The sequence below is a fragment of the Apteryx rowi genome, unplaced genomic scaffold (genome assembly GCF_003343035.1).
Source record: "Apteryx rowi isolate R43461 unplaced genomic scaffold, aptRow1 scaffold_6, whole genome shotgun sequence".
Lineage (NCBI taxonomy): Eukaryota > Metazoa > Chordata > Aves > Apterygiformes > Apterygidae > Apteryx > Apteryx rowi.
Window position 1 is genome coordinate 7,345,536 of NW_020450871.1, and position 19,634 is coordinate 7,365,169.

The 19,634-nt window shown below is 40.4% G+C and overlaps 2 protein-coding genes across 6 annotated transcripts in view; one reads left to right on the forward strand and one right to left on the reverse strand.

Annotated features, from left to right (window-relative positions):
- Positions 1 to 5,521, forward strand: part of ERI2 (ERI1 exoribonuclease family member 2) — a 6,131-nt gene extending 610 nt beyond the window's left edge. The window contains exons 2-8 of the mRNA XM_026082984.1: positions 7 to 82; positions 291 to 418; positions 634 to 790; positions 1,513 to 1,613; positions 2,825 to 2,906; positions 3,547 to 3,635; positions 3,840 to 5,521. Coding sequence (XP_025938769.1) covers positions 7 to 82; positions 291 to 418; positions 634 to 790; positions 1,513 to 1,613; positions 2,825 to 2,906; positions 3,547 to 3,635; positions 3,840 to 5,180 — 1,974 coding nt within the window. The 3' untranslated portion in view covers positions 5,181 to 5,521. The remainder of the gene's footprint in view (positions 1 to 6; positions 83 to 290; positions 419 to 633; positions 791 to 1,512; positions 1,614 to 2,824; positions 2,907 to 3,546; positions 3,636 to 3,839) is intronic.
- Positions 5,522 to 5,616: 95 nt separating this feature from the next.
- The window catches only part of LOC112974398 (acyl-coenzyme A synthetase ACSM3, mitochondrial-like), a 14,644-nt gene continuing 626 nt past the window's right edge, over positions 5,617 to 19,634 (reverse strand). Inside the window, exons 1-16 of one of the 5 annotated variants that reach the window (XM_026083309.1) lie at positions 18,929 to 19,558; positions 18,409 to 18,575; positions 17,427 to 17,626; positions 16,098 to 16,629; positions 14,466 to 14,676; positions 13,520 to 13,727; positions 13,134 to 13,277; positions 12,092 to 12,248; positions 11,070 to 11,149; positions 10,227 to 10,350; positions 8,951 to 9,031; positions 8,140 to 8,241; positions 6,963 to 7,090; positions 6,754 to 6,853; positions 6,188 to 6,307; positions 5,617 to 6,022 (exon numbers count right to left, since the gene is read on the reverse strand). In XM_026083309.1, the coding sequence (XP_025939094.1) occupies positions 5,936 to 6,022; positions 6,188 to 6,307; positions 6,754 to 6,853; positions 6,963 to 7,090; positions 8,140 to 8,241; positions 8,951 to 9,031; positions 10,227 to 10,350; positions 11,070 to 11,149; positions 12,092 to 12,248; positions 13,134 to 13,277; positions 13,520 to 13,727; positions 14,466 to 14,676; positions 16,098 to 16,319 (1,764 nt within the window). In that variant the 5' untranslated portion in view covers positions 16,320 to 16,629; positions 17,427 to 17,626; positions 18,409 to 18,575; positions 18,929 to 19,558 and the 3' untranslated portion in view covers positions 5,617 to 5,935. Of the gene's footprint in view, positions 6,023 to 6,187; positions 6,308 to 6,753; positions 6,854 to 6,962; positions 7,091 to 8,139; positions 8,242 to 8,950; positions 9,032 to 10,226; positions 10,351 to 11,069; positions 11,150 to 12,091; positions 12,249 to 13,133; positions 13,278 to 13,519; positions 13,728 to 14,465; positions 14,677 to 16,097; positions 17,627 to 18,408; positions 18,576 to 18,928; positions 19,559 to 19,634 lie in introns of those variants that run through there. The other 4 variants (XM_026083311.1, XM_026083310.1, XM_026083306.1 and 1 more) reach the window with 4 other exon arrangements.

Below are 19,634 nucleotides of genomic sequence, written 5' to 3' on the forward strand. Positions count from 1 at the left end.
GGGCAGCGCTTCGGCTACGTGACCGTCGTCGACCTGGAGGCGACGTGCTGGCGGGACGCGGGGCGCCGCCGCCCCGAGACCAGTGAGTGTCCGGCGGGGCCCCTGCCCGAGAGAGGCGCCCTAGAGCTGGGGGTGCCTTGCGGTGCTTCAATTCCTGACGTTTCGACCCCTGATTAACGTGACCTCACGTTTCTGTGAATAGCTTTAGCTCTTCTGGCTTTGTTTTGTTTTGTTGTGGGGCTGTTGGTTTTTTTCGTTGCTGTTGTTTGCTTGTTTCTTTTTTGCCATAGTTGAATTTCCAGCAGTCCTGCTAAACACAGCGACAGGAGAGATTGAATCTGAATTTCACACCTACGTCCAGCCTCAGGAGCACCCCATTCTCTCTGAATTCTGTACAGAACTGACTGGCATAACACAGGTATAATCGCCCTACAGTAGCATTTTAAAGAGGCCTTTAATTTCACTCAAGTCTTTTAGGATCTTAAGTCAGCAGAAATGTTTTCTAGATTATGTACAGAAAAACCATTATCAGAGGCTGAACAATTAACATATCGTTCTTTGAGAGGTAAGCCTCAAACTAATTTCAGTGTGTACTAACACCTTTATATACACTTCTTGTTCTGTTTTATAAAGAATCAAGTTGATGAAGGGATCCCTCTAAATATTTGCTTATCACAGTTTTTGAAATGGATTCAAAAGATACAAAAGGAGAAGAAAATTCTATTCAATTCAGATATTCCAAACCATTCTACGTCAGAAGCAAAACTATGTACCTTTGTTACTTGGACAGGTAAATACAATTTTCCTTTGCTTTGACTGTGGAGTAATGCACAGAAAAATGAACATTTGGTGGTGCTAGTGAGATGCCCTCCACTTTTTTTTTTTACACCCATATGTCCAAAATTCTTGTTATTAGGTATTAAGGATATATCTTGTTGGGATAAGGCTAAAAATATGAAAAATATTAAATTCTGATCTGTTCACTACACCTTTGTCTCTATGGTCTACAATATTTACCCCATTTTTCTGCTTTACATATAGTGCATTGTGTCAACATTCTTATGGGCTTAAATGATTTAATGAGATCTTTAAGATCTTCACCTATCATGAGGTCACTGTTAACTAAGATAAGGTACTCACTTGTCCTGATGTTTGACTGAAACAATCCTAGTGTTTTTCACCTGAAAATTTTTGATATGGACGTGTTACCTCGTATTTCCTGTTCAGCAGTACAGGATGCTACTAGTATGTTGATGTTCTGTCCCTTTATGTAGATTTTAAGCCAAGTTTAGGCAGTTCTTTAGTGATGAATGTAACTTTACTGGTTACCTGCCTAATTAAACAAGTGTCTCATATTCTGCATACCCTATTTTGTAAATGGCTGCATTACTTCTTGCTGAACTGTTTAGTGTTTTTAGTAACCTCTGCTTTCTTCAGATATAATAAATACCTGTTTGGTAATCATCAGGACTAAAAAATGAAAGGCTTATTTGTATTTGTTCTTTTGTGCAGACTGGGACCTGGGTGTCTGTTTGCACTATGAGTGTAAAAGGAAGCAGCTGCGAAAACCTGACATTTTAAATTCCTGGATTGATCTCAAAGCAACATACAGAGTGAGAAAATCAGTACTGTGAAACATTTATACCCATATTATCACCTCAATACTAATTGTATCTAAAGTTAGAAACAAATATTGTATATTCGAGTGACTAGTTAGCCACTTGTTTTCTTTCCATGTATGTTACTATCACTCAGTGTCACAGTCCCTGGCCTAGAACTACGTGAATTTTAATACAGATCTTAATTCTAGGAAAACGACTTGGTAAGTGGTGGTGTTTGATAAATGACACTATATAAGTGATAATCCTAGGAGAATTTTTTCCAGCTGCTTTTCCTTTTCTGAAATTTTTTGCTCTGCTTGCTGCTTTAACTTCCCTGTTTTTTCATGCTCTCATTACTGCCCTTTTGCTGTGTAGAAGATAGTAATCCTTATCTTTTTAGAGAGTAGTTATGGCCCCAGCGTGTGAACCGGGCTTTGCCTAGTAAGTGTATTCTGAACAGCATGAGTAATACTGAAAAAATGAATATATATTTTACATGAATGTGAATGTATATTGAAAAAATGAATGTGTATTATGTAGTCCTCATTTAACATTGCAACATGCATGTTTTGAGAGGTATTTGGATCTTTAGAGTTCTAATGTAGGGGCTAACAGCACCTGGGTTCCCCTGTGTAGTCAGGGGAACTTCAAAATGATCCAGGAGTCTACCTGTCCACTGACTCCTGGCACTTAGGCTCCTAACTTAGGCAGCAGAATTAGGTCTCTAAAAATAAACAGTGTGAATATTGCCCTCTCTTGTGGTCCAACGAGATACCTGGATTGAGTAGCAATATGTTGTTTCTCATTTGAAAGGCATTTACACCTGGGCCAAATGTATTAACGCCCATGCTTTTGCAATATACAACAGTCGCCGTAATATAATATAAAATAATATTGCCAAGATATTATTTATAGTTGTATTCTTCAAGGCTATTCAGTTCAGTCAGCCATAAAGTTCAACTGAATGGTTACAGGGCTAAGATGGAATGGATTAGTTTAAGACTGAGAGAAGGGGATTCATCGTTCTTTCCATACTGATCTGTTAAAGGGTAAGTTAGTTACTCTTATGCTTACTTACCCCAACTGTAAAATAAAGGCACCTGACTTGCACAATGACTTTGTGAGACTTATTATTCGTGAGGTGGTACTTCTGAAATGGCTTTACTTCATTGTGAAGAGGCTACGAAATGCTGTATATTAATCACCTGCATTTTTTTTCTTAGTTATTCTATAATAGGAAGCCTAAAGGGCTAAAAGGTGCTTTGCAGGATTTGGGGATGGCTTTTGCAGGACGGGAGCATTCGAGTATGATATGATGATCCTCATCTTTTCTTATATATATATATATATATATATATATATATATATATATATATATAATAAAGCTAAATAGCTACTGTAACTTTTTCAAGTTATGTAATGCTCTGTTCAATAAAAACATCAAAATAAGAAAGGCTAGATGCTTCAGAGATTAGAGTTTGTCATCTCTAAGTTTATGCTTTTTCTTCTGAAATCTGGCCTAGTACTTTTAAGTGTATGTTGCACAACATGGCCAAACATTAAATTATTAGGGTGCAAAAGAAAAAACAGTGGGGGAAGAATAAGGAAATTGAGGAAGAATCAAGGAAACTCAATCTTACTGGATAGCTCTGGACAGCTTATTAGTGTAAGAGCACAAAATGAATTTGATATAAGTGATAAAACAAGGATTTTAGTAGTCATGAACATATATTAAACTCTGGTTAGATGACCATTAGATGTTCAGCAAAGGGAATTTTACTGCCACTGTCCTTTTCTGAACTGTTCTCTAGAAAACCATGTGTCAGAGTTCTGTGAATCCCTTTCATTTATGTAAGTCTTACCTGAATGCCCTTTTTCCATTAATAATAAATATCCCCAGTAGTAGTTTAAAAGGAAGACTATTAATATAACCATTCTTTCAAAGGGTTGGATGATTCTCGGAATACTGCCCGTCTTGCTTGGAGGATGATTTGTGATGGATGTATGCTGAAGGTTACTAAATCTTTGGATAAGGTTAGTAACTTTTTCACATATTCCCTTCTACTTCCTTCAGAACCTGGCATACAGATGAAAGATGAGCTATTCAAATAAACAACCCAGCATCTTGACTATGAATTGAACAGAACACCATTAGGCTAATATGCTTATTAATTTACCTTGATTTCTACTTCTGGACATTCATTTCTCCAAATCTCCATTTGTTTGTGGACTCCCCAGGCACATCCAAAGGAGAACCTGATTTCCAGAACACTGAGTATAAACTTCACTGACAAGCCTCCACTGGGAAGTAATAGCAGACCTGAAACATCTAGAGATACAACTTGCAACATAAGCTCTCCAGCTGAGGAAAACCACAACAGTACTACCAGGGTTATGAAAAATTCCAGTGTACAAATGGAAGAACAACAGGAGAGAAGTACCATCAATTCCTCTGCAGACATCCATGTTGTATCTAGCAGCAGCTCAAGGACTGACTTACATGATCAAGCCCAAAGCTCTTTAACAGCATCTGCTGACAGATTTCCTCTTCCTCTTGGACAGCCACAGCTGTCTCACCATACAGGCATTCGGAAAGGGCTCAACAACGGGCATCTGATGAGTACTGCCAAATATAGCTCTCCAGTACAGGGGTCAGGACTAGTGCTCGTCTCCACTACCATCTCCTCAGTTAATATCTCTGATGAGGATATTAGTACTAGTTCTGATTGTTTATCTCTGCTGACTGACTGGGAAGATGTAGCTTTAATACCAGAATCACAGTATGAACAAAATTCAGATTGTGTTCAATTTAAAGATGACTCAAGTACAGATATTTTAACAGTGTCTGAAGAAACAACAATTTCTAGAGTATCAGTTGTGATGAGTTCAGATCTTCAAAGTTTGGGGAAAACTGTGGTACCTGTGGAGCCTCAGAAGTCTATCGTTTACAAAAGTCCTGATACTACGATCTATAATGTAGGAATGGTCCAAAGGCAGACTTCAAATTTTTCTGCTTTTAAGTTACCATCTGCAAAGGTAAATGCTACTTCATCACACTCAGCATTAACTGGAAATGATTCCACTTCTTCTGAGGCTCCTAAAAGAAAGCCAACAAGTCCAAAAATGTTCCCACCAGCAAAAAAACAGTCCTTTGCTATATATAAAGAGAAGACTGCATCTTTTAATCATTCCTTACCTTTAAGAAGTTCAAACTTGTCCAGGGCGTCTCCTGCCATTCTGAACTCCACAGTCAATTTGAATCAATCTGCAAGAGCTGCGAAAAATGAAAAACCAACCCCCCCTCTGTGTAATTGTGGTCGAAGAGCTAAAAGATTGTATGTATCAAATACTGGTCCAAATCATGGCAGAGCATTTTTTTGTTGTCCTGTTGGTAAGCATGAAGGTAATAAGAAAGGCTGTGGATACTTCAAGTGGGAATATGCATTTCTAAAAGAGAAATCTTCTAACGTTCTCACTGTGAATGAAGATACTTTAACCTCTCTTGGAACTTCTTCCAATACTTCAGGAAATTCTTCCAACAAGAAGTATTTGTGTCTTAGACCCTCTATGAGAACTTGAAAATTGATGTTTTTTTGTCCAAATCTTAAACTCAATTACTTTTTCCTGCTTACTATAATCAGGATGGTCAAATGATCTTAGCTATGCATTCTGAGAATGGGACAAAAATGACATGCTTGGTTAAGGTAGATAAAAGTGGAAATTGCTCAAGCATACGGAGTACCCATATATCATAAACTATCTCATTAATGAAGTGAGAGAACTGATCAAGCTGCAAGTGCTAAAATTAAAGCATGAACAGCTGGCATTAAATATCTTACATTTCTACTTTATCATGTATTTTAAACTCTTTACTAGTCCAGTCTTTAAACATCACTGTAATGATACAGATTTTATTTATACTCATTTTTCTAAACATACTTGTATTGAGCTGTAACTTTTAAAAATGTATCTGAGTTGTTGCACTTCTGAAAAGTGATTCTGTAAACACCAGTGCTCTCTTAAACTTTTCCTGTTTTATTTAAATTAAGTAACAATAAAGATAAACTTAATAAACCATTGTAGGCATTTTATTTAATGTGGACCAACTGTGGCACTTTAGTCTGTGTTAGTTTCCCATTTCATTTGTACCAGTCTGCCTCTTTTCTTGCTATGGGCTATTACTGTAGCATGTGGGACAGCCAAAGGCTGGGACTCAGACAAGAATTTGTGAAAACCTAAACTAAGAAGGCCATAATATAATGTCTTTTACTTTACAGTGTAAATCAGCAGTATCTTACTTTGTAAAAGATATTATAAAAAAGCAGCAAGTAATTCTAAACTTTTCTCCACTCCTTCTGTCGAAGTTCATTTCTTCTGATCTTCCCACTAATAGTTTTTGGCAGCTGTTGAACAAACTCCATCTATTGGGAAAGGGAGGAAATTGCAATAAAAAATAAGATATTTACTTAAAGTTTGACTTTTTCTTAACCTCAGTGGCATATATTTGAGAGTCATATGGTAGTTAATGCCAACTCACTTATGGTGATGAATAATTACTTAAAATAGTTGTGTGTTTAAGCACTCACCTTCCTAGGATACTTGTATGGAGCAGTAACTTTCCTAACGTGGTCCTGTAGCTCATTCATCAATTTTTCCGGATCATGTGAAACATAGTTGGATGTTAAAACAACAAAGGCTTTCACTACCTTAAAAAAAATAAGGGAGCGGGGGTTCAAATGCTGATGAAATAACACAACACTAAGATGTTGATTTTTTTAAACAAAACAGTTGCTGACAAACTGCAGAATAACTAATGTATAGGGCAGATAGTTTTCTCAAAGTCTGTGTGTGCTCAGTATTTGTCTGGACTGTGGAGGCAGTTTATGCATGCTCAATACTTACCAAGGACTTTAAGTATTTTAGTGACAGGAGAAGTTTTGCATGGTACTTCTGTCTTATTGGCTATGGGGCAACCATCTTGGATGGTCTGCTCCTGTGTGGAATCTCCAGTGTCTTATAGGGTGCAAATACTGATTTAAATTTAGTTTAAAAATTCATCCAACGGCTAGACAAATCCATTGGGAGTTGGGGTTTATTAGCTCTGCCGTGCACAAGCTATATATGAGACAATAAGTGTGTTTAACTTGTTTACCTCTCCTCTGATGGGGTCCGGACTGCTGACAACTGCTGCTTCCACCACTGCAGGATGCTCTATTAGGGCACTTTCTACTTCAAATGGTCCAATGCGATATCTTTAAAGTGGAAGAAAGGGGGTTAGTTATGTTTGATAACACAATGTCATGGCTGAATCACCAGTATTATTCAAGTTTAATGATGTCTTGTTTACCAGCGTTAAATTACCCTGCAGAATTGATGACATCATCAGCTCTTCCAACAAACCAGAAGTATCCTTCTTCATCCATAAACCCCCTGTCTCCAGTGACGTAAAACTTCCCACGTATTGTTGCCTCAGTTTTCTCTGGATCATCCTAGGAAACATTAAATTGCATTTCACATACAAAACTGCCTGAAAATAAATGAAAATTGTATTCTAGCATATTCAGTATTTAAGTTAGTTATAGTACAGTCAACTTCTTAGACTGGCACATATGGTCATGTGCATTAAATTCAAGGGAGTTGTAATACAGGAAATTAATAATGGGGAATTATTAATTCAACATTACTAAGCTACAAAACTAGAAATAAAAATCATAAATTGTGATAAATGAGTACATTTTACTAATTGGGACTTCAAGTTTTAATAATAATATCTTATGGCTTTAGGAACCTCTGAAGGCTGCAAGAAATATGCAAGCAAATGGTACTGAGAATTTGCTTTTAGGTGATTATCCCATTTTTTTTTTTTCCTTTGTATTTTTAGCACCTCCTATCCTGATATTTTTCATCCCAATGACAAGTTTAGGATCAGCACAGCCTAATTAATAAGTAAGTGCTCTTTATATAGCAAATGCAGCTGACTCCTGGAAGAGGTTATCTAGGCAGCATACACACGCTTAGTACTACTTGAAAAACCTGACTATAGGTTGATACCACTCATAAAATTTAATAAGGTTTCTAGTTGTCGGAACTAAAAGCACTATGCATTTGTTTTTTCCTGGCTGTTGGACTGAAACTAAAATTCTTACAAAAAAAGGAAAAAAAATTCTGCCGTGCATGAAACAAACACTTCACAGAGCCCAAGTCTGCCCTAATTCAGGGAAAGGATTGGAATGGAGGACTCACTCCTACTTCTCCTAGCCATGAAGTATTATGGGACTGGGGGGGTGGGGGTGGTCTTTCAAGCCTTTTACTTTATATAAAAGAAATAACTATTGAAAGAAAGTGGATCTCCCCTTGCCAGGTAGGACAGTCTCTGTGCAAGTAGAACAGCATCTGCAGGAAGGAATGAAAACTCCTGTCCCCTCCCCACAGGTTTTTCAAGCCAGGAAGCAGAGTCTTTGTGAATGAAATGAGGCGTTGGGTTCCTCATGACGGATATTTAACAGGGCATATAATTTAACCGCAGGAGTGTCCTTACAGTATAGCAAGTGAAAAGACAAAATGGTCTTGTAGGTTTTACTCTGATGGCAATATCTCCTTCTTTTCCAGGAGGCAGAATATTACTGTTTTCATCTATAATCTAAAAACAAACAAAATACCATTTTATTATCTTGGAACCAAATGACATGACATAACATTAAATTAAAGTTTAGAATCTTGGTGCTCGTTTAAAATACTTAACTGAAATATTTTTCTTCATTGGAAAACAATTTGGGGGGGGGGGCTTACCCTGACAACTGCTTTGTAAGAATACTAGTAATCCAGTGTACTTTGCATCATGTCTTTTCTCTGAGGAATTCCAAGCACTATGCAAACAGGAAATTACGCTAGTAAGACCCACCAGAGAGGAAGATAAGTAATGTGGTGGGAAAATTTAAGAACAGAAAGATACTAAAATCCTTCCAATTTTACAAATTGATCTGGTGCTAGTATCTGCCTCAGCAGTTCTGTTCTCACCGTGAAACAACATTCAGTCCTGCTCTTTCTTAACTAAGCAATTTAATGCCAGTCATTATCTAAAGGTTCGATATCTAATTGTCAGCAGAAGGTTGTCACCTCTGTAATCCTGGTGAGGATGGTGCAACAGAGTGGGCCAATCGCTTATTCTGCATCCTCAGTTCAGGGCACTAACAAACACATGTATTTTTTTCATTCACTGTTAAATGATGGTACATGGTACAACTACAACTGCATTAGAGCTTTCAAACCTCTTCTGACAAAGTTATGCAAAGAGAGCGCGATAGAGAGCGAGCTGCTTCTTATCCATAGTGCCACCAGAGGTATGTTACCTTGACGTCATAACCTGGGGACGGCTTTCCCATAGAGCCAGGCTTAATTTTCATTCCCTTAAAGTTTCCACAGATCAGCACCTGTAACAAGTGGTTTAAAAAAAAAACACACAAAAAACTGTGATTTGTATATTCAGTCTTCAGCTTAAGTTTAAAATGCTCAGCTAATAAATAAAGGTAGAATATGATCTCTGTGAGAAATGCTAATTAAGTCTTCATTATAATCGCATATCCAATGATTACTTCTAGAAATAAATGACAACTTTTCCAGGAATCCCCCAATCTAGAACCTGTCTAGGAATCTCCAGACCTAGAACCTTTTCCAGGAATTTTGCCATTGCCATTCCTTTCAAGGAATCACCTGATCTAGAACATTCCTAGGGAGCCCCTGACTGAGAACTATTCTAGGCTCATGAACCTAGAATGGTTCTAGCCTCACCGACCTAGAACATTTCCAGGAATGCCCTGGTCTGGAACCTTTTCCAGGGAACCTCAACCTGGAATGTCACTAGACCCCCCTGCTGATCTAGAATGGTTCCAGACCAGTTCTAGACCCAATCTAGAACTGTTCTAGGTCGGCCAGTCGTGAACTGTTCTAGACTCATCGACCTAGAACGGTTCTAGACTCACAGGCCACCTACCCCCCACAAAAATGCCTACCTGCAATGATTCTAGGTGCACTGACCTTTCCAGGAATCCCCTAAATCTGGAACTTTCACACAGAACCCCCACGACCCATCCAAACCTGACCTAGAACTGTTCTAGGTCGATGAGTCTAGAACTGTTCTAAGTTGATGAGTCTAGAGCTGTTCTCAACTGGCTGACCTAGAACAGTTCTAGGTAGGTCAAGTCTATAATGGTTCTAGACCAGCCGACCTAGAACGGTTCTTGATGCACCTTTCCAGGAACGCCCAGATCTAAGAATCAAAGCTCCAAATAATTCTGTAAATAGTGCTGTAAATAATATAATAGTAATGTAACAGTGCTGTAAAGATTTTAAGGTTTTAAAGCAAAATTTGGCATGCAGCAATGAGGAACATACTTCTTTTGTGTTAGTTCCCAATTCAAAAGCCCACTGGAATGAAAAGCAGTTCTTGGATTTTGGGTGAAACTGTTATGATTATTCTATGACTTCTAAAAGCTACATTTTTCCACTGTTGATTACTATAATTGACTTTTCCCCTAAAAGTCATGACTGTGTATAATCATTTTAATCACTTTTTCTTGGCAACCCTAATGGAATTTATTGCTGTATCTGTAAAGTGTCTGAACATACTGTTTCTGTCTGTCCGTAGCCTTCATGAATATCCAGGCCAGTGTGCTCTTTCCATTCTCCCATCACTTCAGGGTTGATTGGCTCCCCGGCACTCACACAGTGCCGCAGGCTTCTGAATTTATAGCTTGGTGGGAAAGAGAAAGCAAATAATTGGCAGAGTTAAGCAGACACAGTGATCTATCTGCTATATCCCCTTCATTATCGTGTTCCTGTATCATGGGGTCCTTTCCACATGAAAATAACATCTTCACTGAGTCCTATACATTCCATTTCAATAGTGTGGAGTTAAACACAAACAAATCTGCAAAAATGCAAATAAAAAGGAAAAAAAAACTTGCTCTTTTACTTCTGCATTATTTTAAAATGTAATAATTGATACAGTGTTTCTAACCCTAGACTCTAAACTGGGGTCTCAAACAAAATGGTAACAAAAAGTCACAGGAGAGTTGCCAAGCTGCACTGACACACACTGTTCTTGTAGATCATGGTATTGGGGGAAGGCAGGGGAAAAACAAAGGGAAGGGGAATCTAACTATAAAAGCACTTTGGAAAATATGTTAATCATGATATTGTATCATTATTATCCTATTATATCATAAACTAAACTGCTTTTCAAAGCCTCATGCAAGTTTGCTATAATTTGTGAAATCTGTGATGGTTATGCCGTCCCTAAAATTTTTGCTCTGGCTTTGTTCCTAATATGTAAGATTCAAGATGTGGAGAAATACACGACTAGATTTGCTGTTACACCATTGTAAATTTGAAGTAAAGTCAAGGTGAGAAGAGCAGCTGGTCCACTGTTCTGATCAAATGCACCAATAAGGATACCTTGTTTTTGCTTACCTGGACAGTTTGTGTTGCACAAACATTCGATAGGCAGTTGGAGCAGAACAGAAGACTGTTATGGGAAATCTTGACAGACTCTAGAGAGTTAGAATAAAAAAAGTAGATGTCGCTACCAAAATACATGAGGTCTCACCTACATCGCAAGAGATAATGTAATGATCTCTGTATTTAGCTTACGAAACACATGAACAAAATGTTAGTGTCCTAAAAGCAGTTAGCTTTGTACTCACCAACACCGATATACAGCAGTTACATTTAAATAGGTTCTTCAGAACAGAATCTACATCTTTTTACAGTTAGTTCAACACACCAAAGCTTTGTGCTCTGGAAAGCTCTGCACTCCCCCTTGCGGAATTTCTTCATAATTCAACTTAAGTAGAAAACAAAGGAAACCATAAAGCTACTTTTTTAGATGTTCTGTAGGTATATGACTGATAAAGTGTTCTTCAGTGTATCCTAACGTTAGCTAACAACTTCCAGCCATCAAAGTAACATGGGTATGATCATAAAGTGATTCTGTGTAAAATGAATAATGGTGGTCTTTTTTTCACAGAGTTGCATGCAGAGGATGTAACAGAATATAACATTGGTGCCATTTGTTAAAGAAATTTAGCTTTGCTGCCTCTTCACTCCTTAACGTTGAGTTATACAGTACATGCAACCAAAACTCTCAGTTATCTGCTATTGTCACTCATTTTAATAACAACACCAAAGTGCTCCACAAATTCCTGTCCCATTTCTTGTGTGCTTCACTTTTAGGCCTAGTAATGAATGTTTGCATGTTTGGGCAGTCAAATCTGTTTTCAGAAGAGCACAGAATGAAACTTTTGGGATGTTAAAGATGCTCTTGTTTTGGGGCTTATATTTACAGCCTTCTCTACTGAAATACCAGTTGGTTACTTCCCTGTGAAGGTTACAACTGTGCAGCATACTGCCCCCTGCATAGCTCTGGGGGAAGGGAAAATCTAGGGAAGACCAGCCAGAGAGAACAGTGCTGTTGCTGGGCTCTCCTTGCTTACCTCAAAGACAACACTGGGGTTGAAGCGTGGCATCTTATGTGCAAATACACATGCCCCTTGAATCCATGGGGAAAAAACGCTGCTCCAACCTGACTTTGCCCAGCCCGTGTCTGATGTATTCCAAAATACATCTGAGGAAGTCAAGTCCAGCCAGTACCTGGGTAACACAGTGAAAGAGTTCACAATCTCTAACTGGCAGAAAGAGGGCAAATATTAAAATATCAACAGATGTGCCAATGAAGCAAATCCATCACCGTTTTTTCTTGGCTATATGATGATTAGCAAGTGACTGAACTTCTGAGCAGGAGTGAGTCACAGTGCAGTGAAGATGTCATCAGGATAGACTGATGTTGCATTTTTCTCGAAGAAAAATTATACTGATGGACAAGCTAATATCGCCTCAAAACAGGATGTTGAATAAATATGTATGAGATTGCTGGGGTTTTGTTTAAATCATTTTTTAGGCATAAGGATTTTTTTTGTTTTACTTACTTTTTAGTTTGGTCTCTCCTGTTTTGTTACTCTTTGCCAGTTAGAATGAAATGCATTGCTACACCAATTTTCTAAACAACAGTTTTATAAACTTAAAGATCTCATGAGCCTATGTAGTCTTTCCTATATTCTGAACTATCAGCATTTTGTTCCTGTGGGAGTTGTGTCTAAATCAGACACACATGAATTCAGAAGCCGAAGACCCATGTTTTTTCCCCCTTTTTATGGTACACACTTCATAAACTTGTTCTCTGCTGATGTTCAGTAAATGGGAAATCTATTAATTATACATAATGAAGAGTTTAGAAAAAGTTAAAGAAATGTTAAAAAGAAGTTAGTAACTCTATATGACTGCCAAGTGCAATACACACTAAGACAGCTAACCTCAAACTATGCCTTGTTGCACAGGAAAAAGGCCTGTTGGGATTTAATAGAACTGCTGTTTTTTAAAATTGAAACAAAGAGCTTCTGGTAAAATCTTCTGTTTCCCTTCTTTCTGCTGTTTGACCAGCTACAGAAATACATCTGTGATTTAAAGTGATATCCATACCTTCCACTTACTGTGAGGCCAATGCCATAGCTGCTGTGGGAATGTTCAGTCATTTTTGGAGACCCTGTAGTTCCACTGGTAAAATAGATGGCCATTGGATCTTGATGCTTTGAGTTCACGCAGTGGTGATCAGAAGGAGCATGTCTTTAAAATATGCAAAATGATGAATAAAGTGATTTGAAAGGGTGAATTACACATTCTTGAAAATGTTTGGCTAAAATAACTTCTGCAGCAATCAAAAGTGTCATAAACACTGATATTTTTCCACTGTGCAGTCCTAAAGGGATGAAAATATTTTGGCACATGCCAGCATTTCCTGTTCACAACAAATCACTGTGCTTGTCTTTCATTGTTTCTGTGGCACTTTCACAGTAGTGGTTACTCACTTCAGGAGCTCTTTAAAGTTCAGCCATCCTTCTCTGTGGCCCTCTGACATAAGCAGCTTGAATTTCAGAGACTGGCATTCAGGCCCAACTGAGTCTACAGCTGGTGCCACAGAATCATCAGTGATAATACACTTTGCCTTTGATTTCTGTAGTCGATGGAGAATGTCCTTTGCTGTCAGCTGCTGTGTGCCAGGAATCAGGACAGTTCCTAAAGGAGAATATTCTCAATATTTAAGAACAATACTTGTACCTGTAAACAGTCTTCAGCTTACCTTGTGCTTATTAGTAGGACAAGTCTGAGCTAAAAGCAGGATTTAGATCTGCATTTGTAAATATACTGTTCTTTTTAATGGATTAAATTCTATGGGAGGATCAAAGCAAGTTAGAAAATACTAGGCTCAACACAGGACAGCAAAAGAAATCAACAGAAGGACTTTCTTTGAGCTGAAAGCATTTCCACTGGGACATGCCATCTCTCTGGATTTGTATTCTTCACTAGTAAATACAGTAAATACAGATGTAGCCGTCCTCACAGGGTACGCTGCTAGTGTTCGTGAGGCACTCAGACATTCCGGGCTGTAAATACTGGGAAGCCGAGTATTTAACATAGCCCACAGGGGAACATGTGAAACACTTGGGTAAGTATGTGCTAATTTCATTGCAAGTTAATAAGAGGGTGCATTTGCGATGCACCACAAGTGCTGGAAAGAGGAGAATGACAGAGGTACAGAGACTCCCAGAATTTCCTTAACAGCTAGAACATGCTCAAAAAGTTCTAAAAGTACCATGAAGACAAAACTTGGCATGAAGGATGTTCTTGACCAGCATGGCAGTGATGTTCATCCCCATTAGCATGTTTGTAGTTCTGAGTATATTAAATAGCAATGATTGATTGATTTATGTGACAACATCTGTATCTATAAATAATTTCTATGCTTTTACTAACCTGTTCGCATGCAAGCCACATTCACCAGCCACCACTCCGGGATCCTGGGCAGAATCAGAATAACTCTGTCTCCCCGTTGCAGACCACAGGCATCAGACAGTATGTTAGCCACTTTCCTGGACAGGACTCCCAGCTCTTCAAAGCTCCACCTCACTTCTTCTCCGTCACCATTTACCCACCACAATGCAGGGTTTTTAGGCTTTTTTCCCTCCTATAGGACAACAGGGCACAGTGCAAATGCTTCATTTAAGAAACATGTTGCCTTTAACTTAAGCCTGAGGAAGAAAAACATTCATCATTTATTGAATGCTGAATAAACCTGGGGATGCAACCGGAATTTGCCTCTGATTCAAAATAAGGCAAAAAAATTTCTCCTTCAGAAAGAATAGCCCATAAATTCAATTTTAGAAATATAAATTTATATTCCCCTTCTGAGCTCATTGTGTTACACCCTGAAGAGGTTGTACTGTAATCAGCCCCGAGAAAGAAAAAGCCTTCTGGTTCAGGCTGTGCCAGTGAAGCAGCTGATGAATGTGGGTACCTCTGAGTTGTGCCTCAGATAGTTTTCTGAGCCCTCAGAGCTCATGTCCAGCTTCACCTGGAATTGGGTCTATTCAGTGCTTCTAAAATTAAAAAAAAGGTTCAAAACCATAGGCCCACACAATGTGACCTTTGATCAATGTCTCACCTAAATGACGTGTGAAAAGTGAATTAAAATGTTTGTATACAATGTGCTCTGAAGGGGGCCAAATGAACTTAGTCGTAGCACTGCATAAGTCAGTGAAAAACTCACTGGGCAGTAAGAACATGGCACCTTATTATCAGTTTGAAGGTATAATAACACTGAGGTTATTTTTCAGGGGAACAGATTTTAACTGTGCACTTTGGAGAGCAAAGCCTCTTCTCCAGAGGCTGTTCTGTGCTCCTTTTGTTTACAGCCTGCCAAAATCTGTTTCTCCTGCAAAAATTGCTTACCTTGTGTCAGAGGGGTTATACCACTGCTTTGCTCCTGCTGGCAATTTGGACGTAAATGGGTTTAGCCCCTCATCATGAACAACCTGAGCCTGCAAAACCAGTCATACATCTATAGAGACCAGACCTACATAGTAACAAAGGCGAAAGACTTCATGGTTTTTCTATATTCCCTTTCCTTGCATAGACCTCATGTCTATTTTGGGGGTCACAGTCATCCAGATTTTTATGTTCAAAGTCCCTGATGCAAAGACTTCACATTTGGGATAGAAGGTGAGGTTTGACATTACACCATATTATTCATTTTACGGGTAGGCGGTGAGACACAGGGAAGTCAAGTGATTGCCCAGCACATCCAGGTAGCGTGCAAGTCAAGGCAGATGGGTGAACTGGTGCCAGATTTAGAGCGGTCCAGTCCATGGACTCATTCACTATACACATATTTATTCAGACTCACACTCTCACTGGAGTTACTGATTAAAGGAAGGAACTATTTGACGCATGCACAGGGCAGCCATGCGGCACATGGGAACTTCAAGCTCAAATAGCACGAGATCACCAGGTCATAATCAGAACACAACTCCAGTGTCTTGCTTATTGGATTGGTACTGATATCCAGCATGAAGTATGTTAGCACCACAGAAGTCAAATAATTGTTACCTTTTCCATTTCAGTCCATCTGTCCAGCACATCCTTTGCAAAGTTGAAATACTCTGGCACCTCTGGTCTATACTGTTGTTTAATGGCTTCATAATTCTTAGAGTTCTGAGAGGTGCAAACTGGATAGCCCTGGCTACAAAGTTGGAGAGATCTTCTCAGGGGAGCCCGCAGGAACATAGCACTCGGGACCTTCAGCAGAAAATGCACAGCAGCAAGAACCATAACGGTCTCTTCCAAGGTTATTTACTGATTATCTCTCTGAGAAATGCTACAGTGACACAGATACAAACCCAGTATTAGCCATGTGGTTTCAAAGCAGTGTGTAATACAGGCCTTGCACTTACACAGGAATAGCTTCCAACTGTTAACTGGAATAACTGCTGAGGACAGTTCCACATCTGCCACTGTTGGTCCCTGCTGTCTAGTTACCATCATGCAGTTGAGATCCTGAATCTGCATTCAGCCAGCAGCGTTCAGTCCTGTCGGTGTGGTAGCTTTCCTATGACTCATATTCCTTCCCTCTTTGCAAACCCTGTTAATCCAGTAGATCACATTTCAGTTACCATCCATAATGGAGAGGCACTGAACACTACCCAAGCACTTCAACTGTGACTTCCGTAAATGAAATGAAAAAAACAACTGACAATGCAGAAATGACAGTGGGGACCAAGATGCTTCACAGCTAATCCAGCAATCCTTCATTAGTTACTGGCTGACCACTGTGTTACTTGGTACAATGATATTTCTAGTTTTTCTAGTTTATCAATGCTGGGGATACACTGGTTGCCAGAAATGAAATGAAACTAGCAAAGCCCCAAAAAGTTTTTAAGTACTCATGCTTTAAACAGCATTTTGATGTGTGGTCAGCAAAAAGCATCATTTAATGAGAGGGGGAAACTTTAAAAGACTCCCTGAAAAAGAATCCAAGATGCAGAGCCTTTCATCTTAAAAAAAGTCAACTTTGCAGAAGTTCTGAAAACTCTAGAGTTATTATTTTTATGCATTGTCAACTGTTTTTTATTTAGAAAGCAATATAAATATTGCTAGTTCCTTACTGAATTAATAATTATCTAGCTGTAAAACCACATGATTTTAGTGATTTAGTGAAGGAAAGGGACATTTTCTGGATTTGTGACATTCAGTCTGCGTATAACAAACATAGCTGAGAAACCCAGCCAAAAGAAAGAGAGGAACAGGGAGAAAGGAAAACACAGACAGACAAGAGGCAAATCAGTACTGTTCCTGTGCCAGAAAACGTCCTGTCCAGCAGCTTGCAGGGGTGGGTGGAGGGCCAGTTACCTTGTCAAAAGATTGTCAGTCCCAACTTACTGCCTCTCTGCCTTGCACGGAAACGGAGCCCCCTCGGATCTGCTGAGATCTGTCACAGCTTTGACTCCTGACACAGATTTCAGACTCCTGGCTGTGCACCCACACCACTTAAAGCCTCCTCTTGTGCTGTTACTGCGCCCAGCAGCGGATTCCTGGGTTTGTTCCAAGTACTTTGGACTCACGCGAGGGGCAGCCAAGTCCTGCACAGTGAGAAGAGTCGATGTGCTTCTGCACAACTTAGAGGTGAGGGAGAAAGCGCGAATCCCAAATCTCTTCCCTTTCCTTCTCCTCCCCTGTTCCCACCCACAGGGGAACACAGTGATAAGGCCTCACTACAGCCAAGCCACACCTGCGCTCCGGCTGGGGCAGCACAGGGAGCAACCGCATTGCGATCGGCTTTGTGACTACAACCCCCAGCTCGTAGCTTAGGGCACCTCAGGACACCACAGCCGTTCAGCCGTGACGATGCTGACTATCAATCCCCGGCATGCTGCAGCTAGTGCCCGGACCCGCTTCCCTAATGTAGGTTCACCACACTGGGCTCAGACCTCAGTGTGAGTGACAAGGCCACAGCCAGTGCTTCTGTCATGGCATCTGGAGCCTTGGGAGCTTTTGTAAGGACTCTGCCTCGCACAGAGCAAACAGCTACCTGGGGCTCCAGCATTACTGCTTCCTCCACTCCCCACCTATGGGAGAGGCAGAAGGGAACGTGTGCCAGCTCCTTTGCCACCCAGTTCACAGCCCAGCATCTTGCACAGTGCCCTGTCATCACTGGGTTGGCTGCAGTGTTGGTATGTGCCTCTGTCTTCAGCCTCTGCTCTAAGGGTGGCAACCGCTAGAGAGCTGGAGACAGCCATAACTTAAATTGGGGCATCAAGATTCACAAGTCAGCTTGTCAGCACCCTAAATCGCTCCAGCTGGATGATCTCCATCCTCAAACCACAGCTCTAAGGGCAGCAGAGAGACTGCAGACACCATCTACCTGTTCAGAGCAGAACGATCTTTTGGGTGCTGGTCAGTGAAGATGACACCGCCGTCTCCACTGGAATTCAGGTCTCGTGCTTTTGCCAGAACTCCCTGCTGGGGCTCTGCCCATGTCTGTGACAGGCAGCATCAAAGGAGATGTTAACCAGCTCCCCGAAACGTTCACTGCAGCAGAAAGAAACTGATTCAAAACAGAGTCCCCCAAAACAACAAAGCTGTTCTCTGCCTAGCAATAAGGGAAACCTGCAGTCAATCTGCAGGAGCAAAATTTTAAATAGCTCTTTGAAATGCATGCAACAAAATCCTCTGGAGAAAAGGCAGAGGAACAGCCTTAAAGGAATTCCCTACGCAGAGGATTACAGTGCCCCAAAGGAGGCAGGGAAGTAAACAGAAAATAACAGCAACTGGATTGTGACAAGAAAGTCAAGAGAATGTCACAGGAATATGTAGGGAAGTTTTCCAGTTCAGGAAGAAAGGGCTTTGCAGGAACAAAGCTTTAGATAAGATGAAAACGCCACCTGCTCTTGCAGTTGTAACTGATAGTTGCTGCCATGAACTTGTGAAGCTTTTTCCCTACTCCAGCGCATAAATTTTCTGGTGTGAATAGCGTGATAGTCCTCAGGGAGGTCTCCTTAGCTGTCTCCTTCACCTCTTGTCACAAAATTTCTAGGATCTTAACATTTTTTGCAAATTTTCCTTAAATTGCCCAAGAAGCTCAAGAGTTACTGGAGGGAGAGGAGGCCCTGATGGACGATGGCGTGCGGAGGACATCTTGTTTTAGAAACCAGGCTAAAGGCCATGTGTTTTCTTCTGTTTCAACACATGTTCTTTGCTATTCCAGGCCTAAAATTACCTGTATAGAGCTTCTCCTTCAACCGGCTGCTTTGCACCATGAAAACATTATGAGGAAAACAGGCGGCTAAGGAAACGGCCAAGGCCTGGCTGCATCGTCATGGGGCCCATCAGCCGGTGCCATTTAACGCACCGGCGCCACGACAGCACCGCAGGCGGCCGGGTCCCTTGCGACCCCAGCGCGCCTTTCCGTTAAAGTCCGGGATCATTGACGCAAAAGCCGGACTTTAAGCCTAGAACTGCAGTTCTGGGAGGGAGAAAGCCCCGCTGATTGGGAGCGACCGCATGCGGTCCCCGCTCAGGCCGCTCAACCGGCGGCGGCGGCGGCGGCGGCGGCGGGGAGGGTCCCCGGGGCGCCCCCACCCCCGCGGC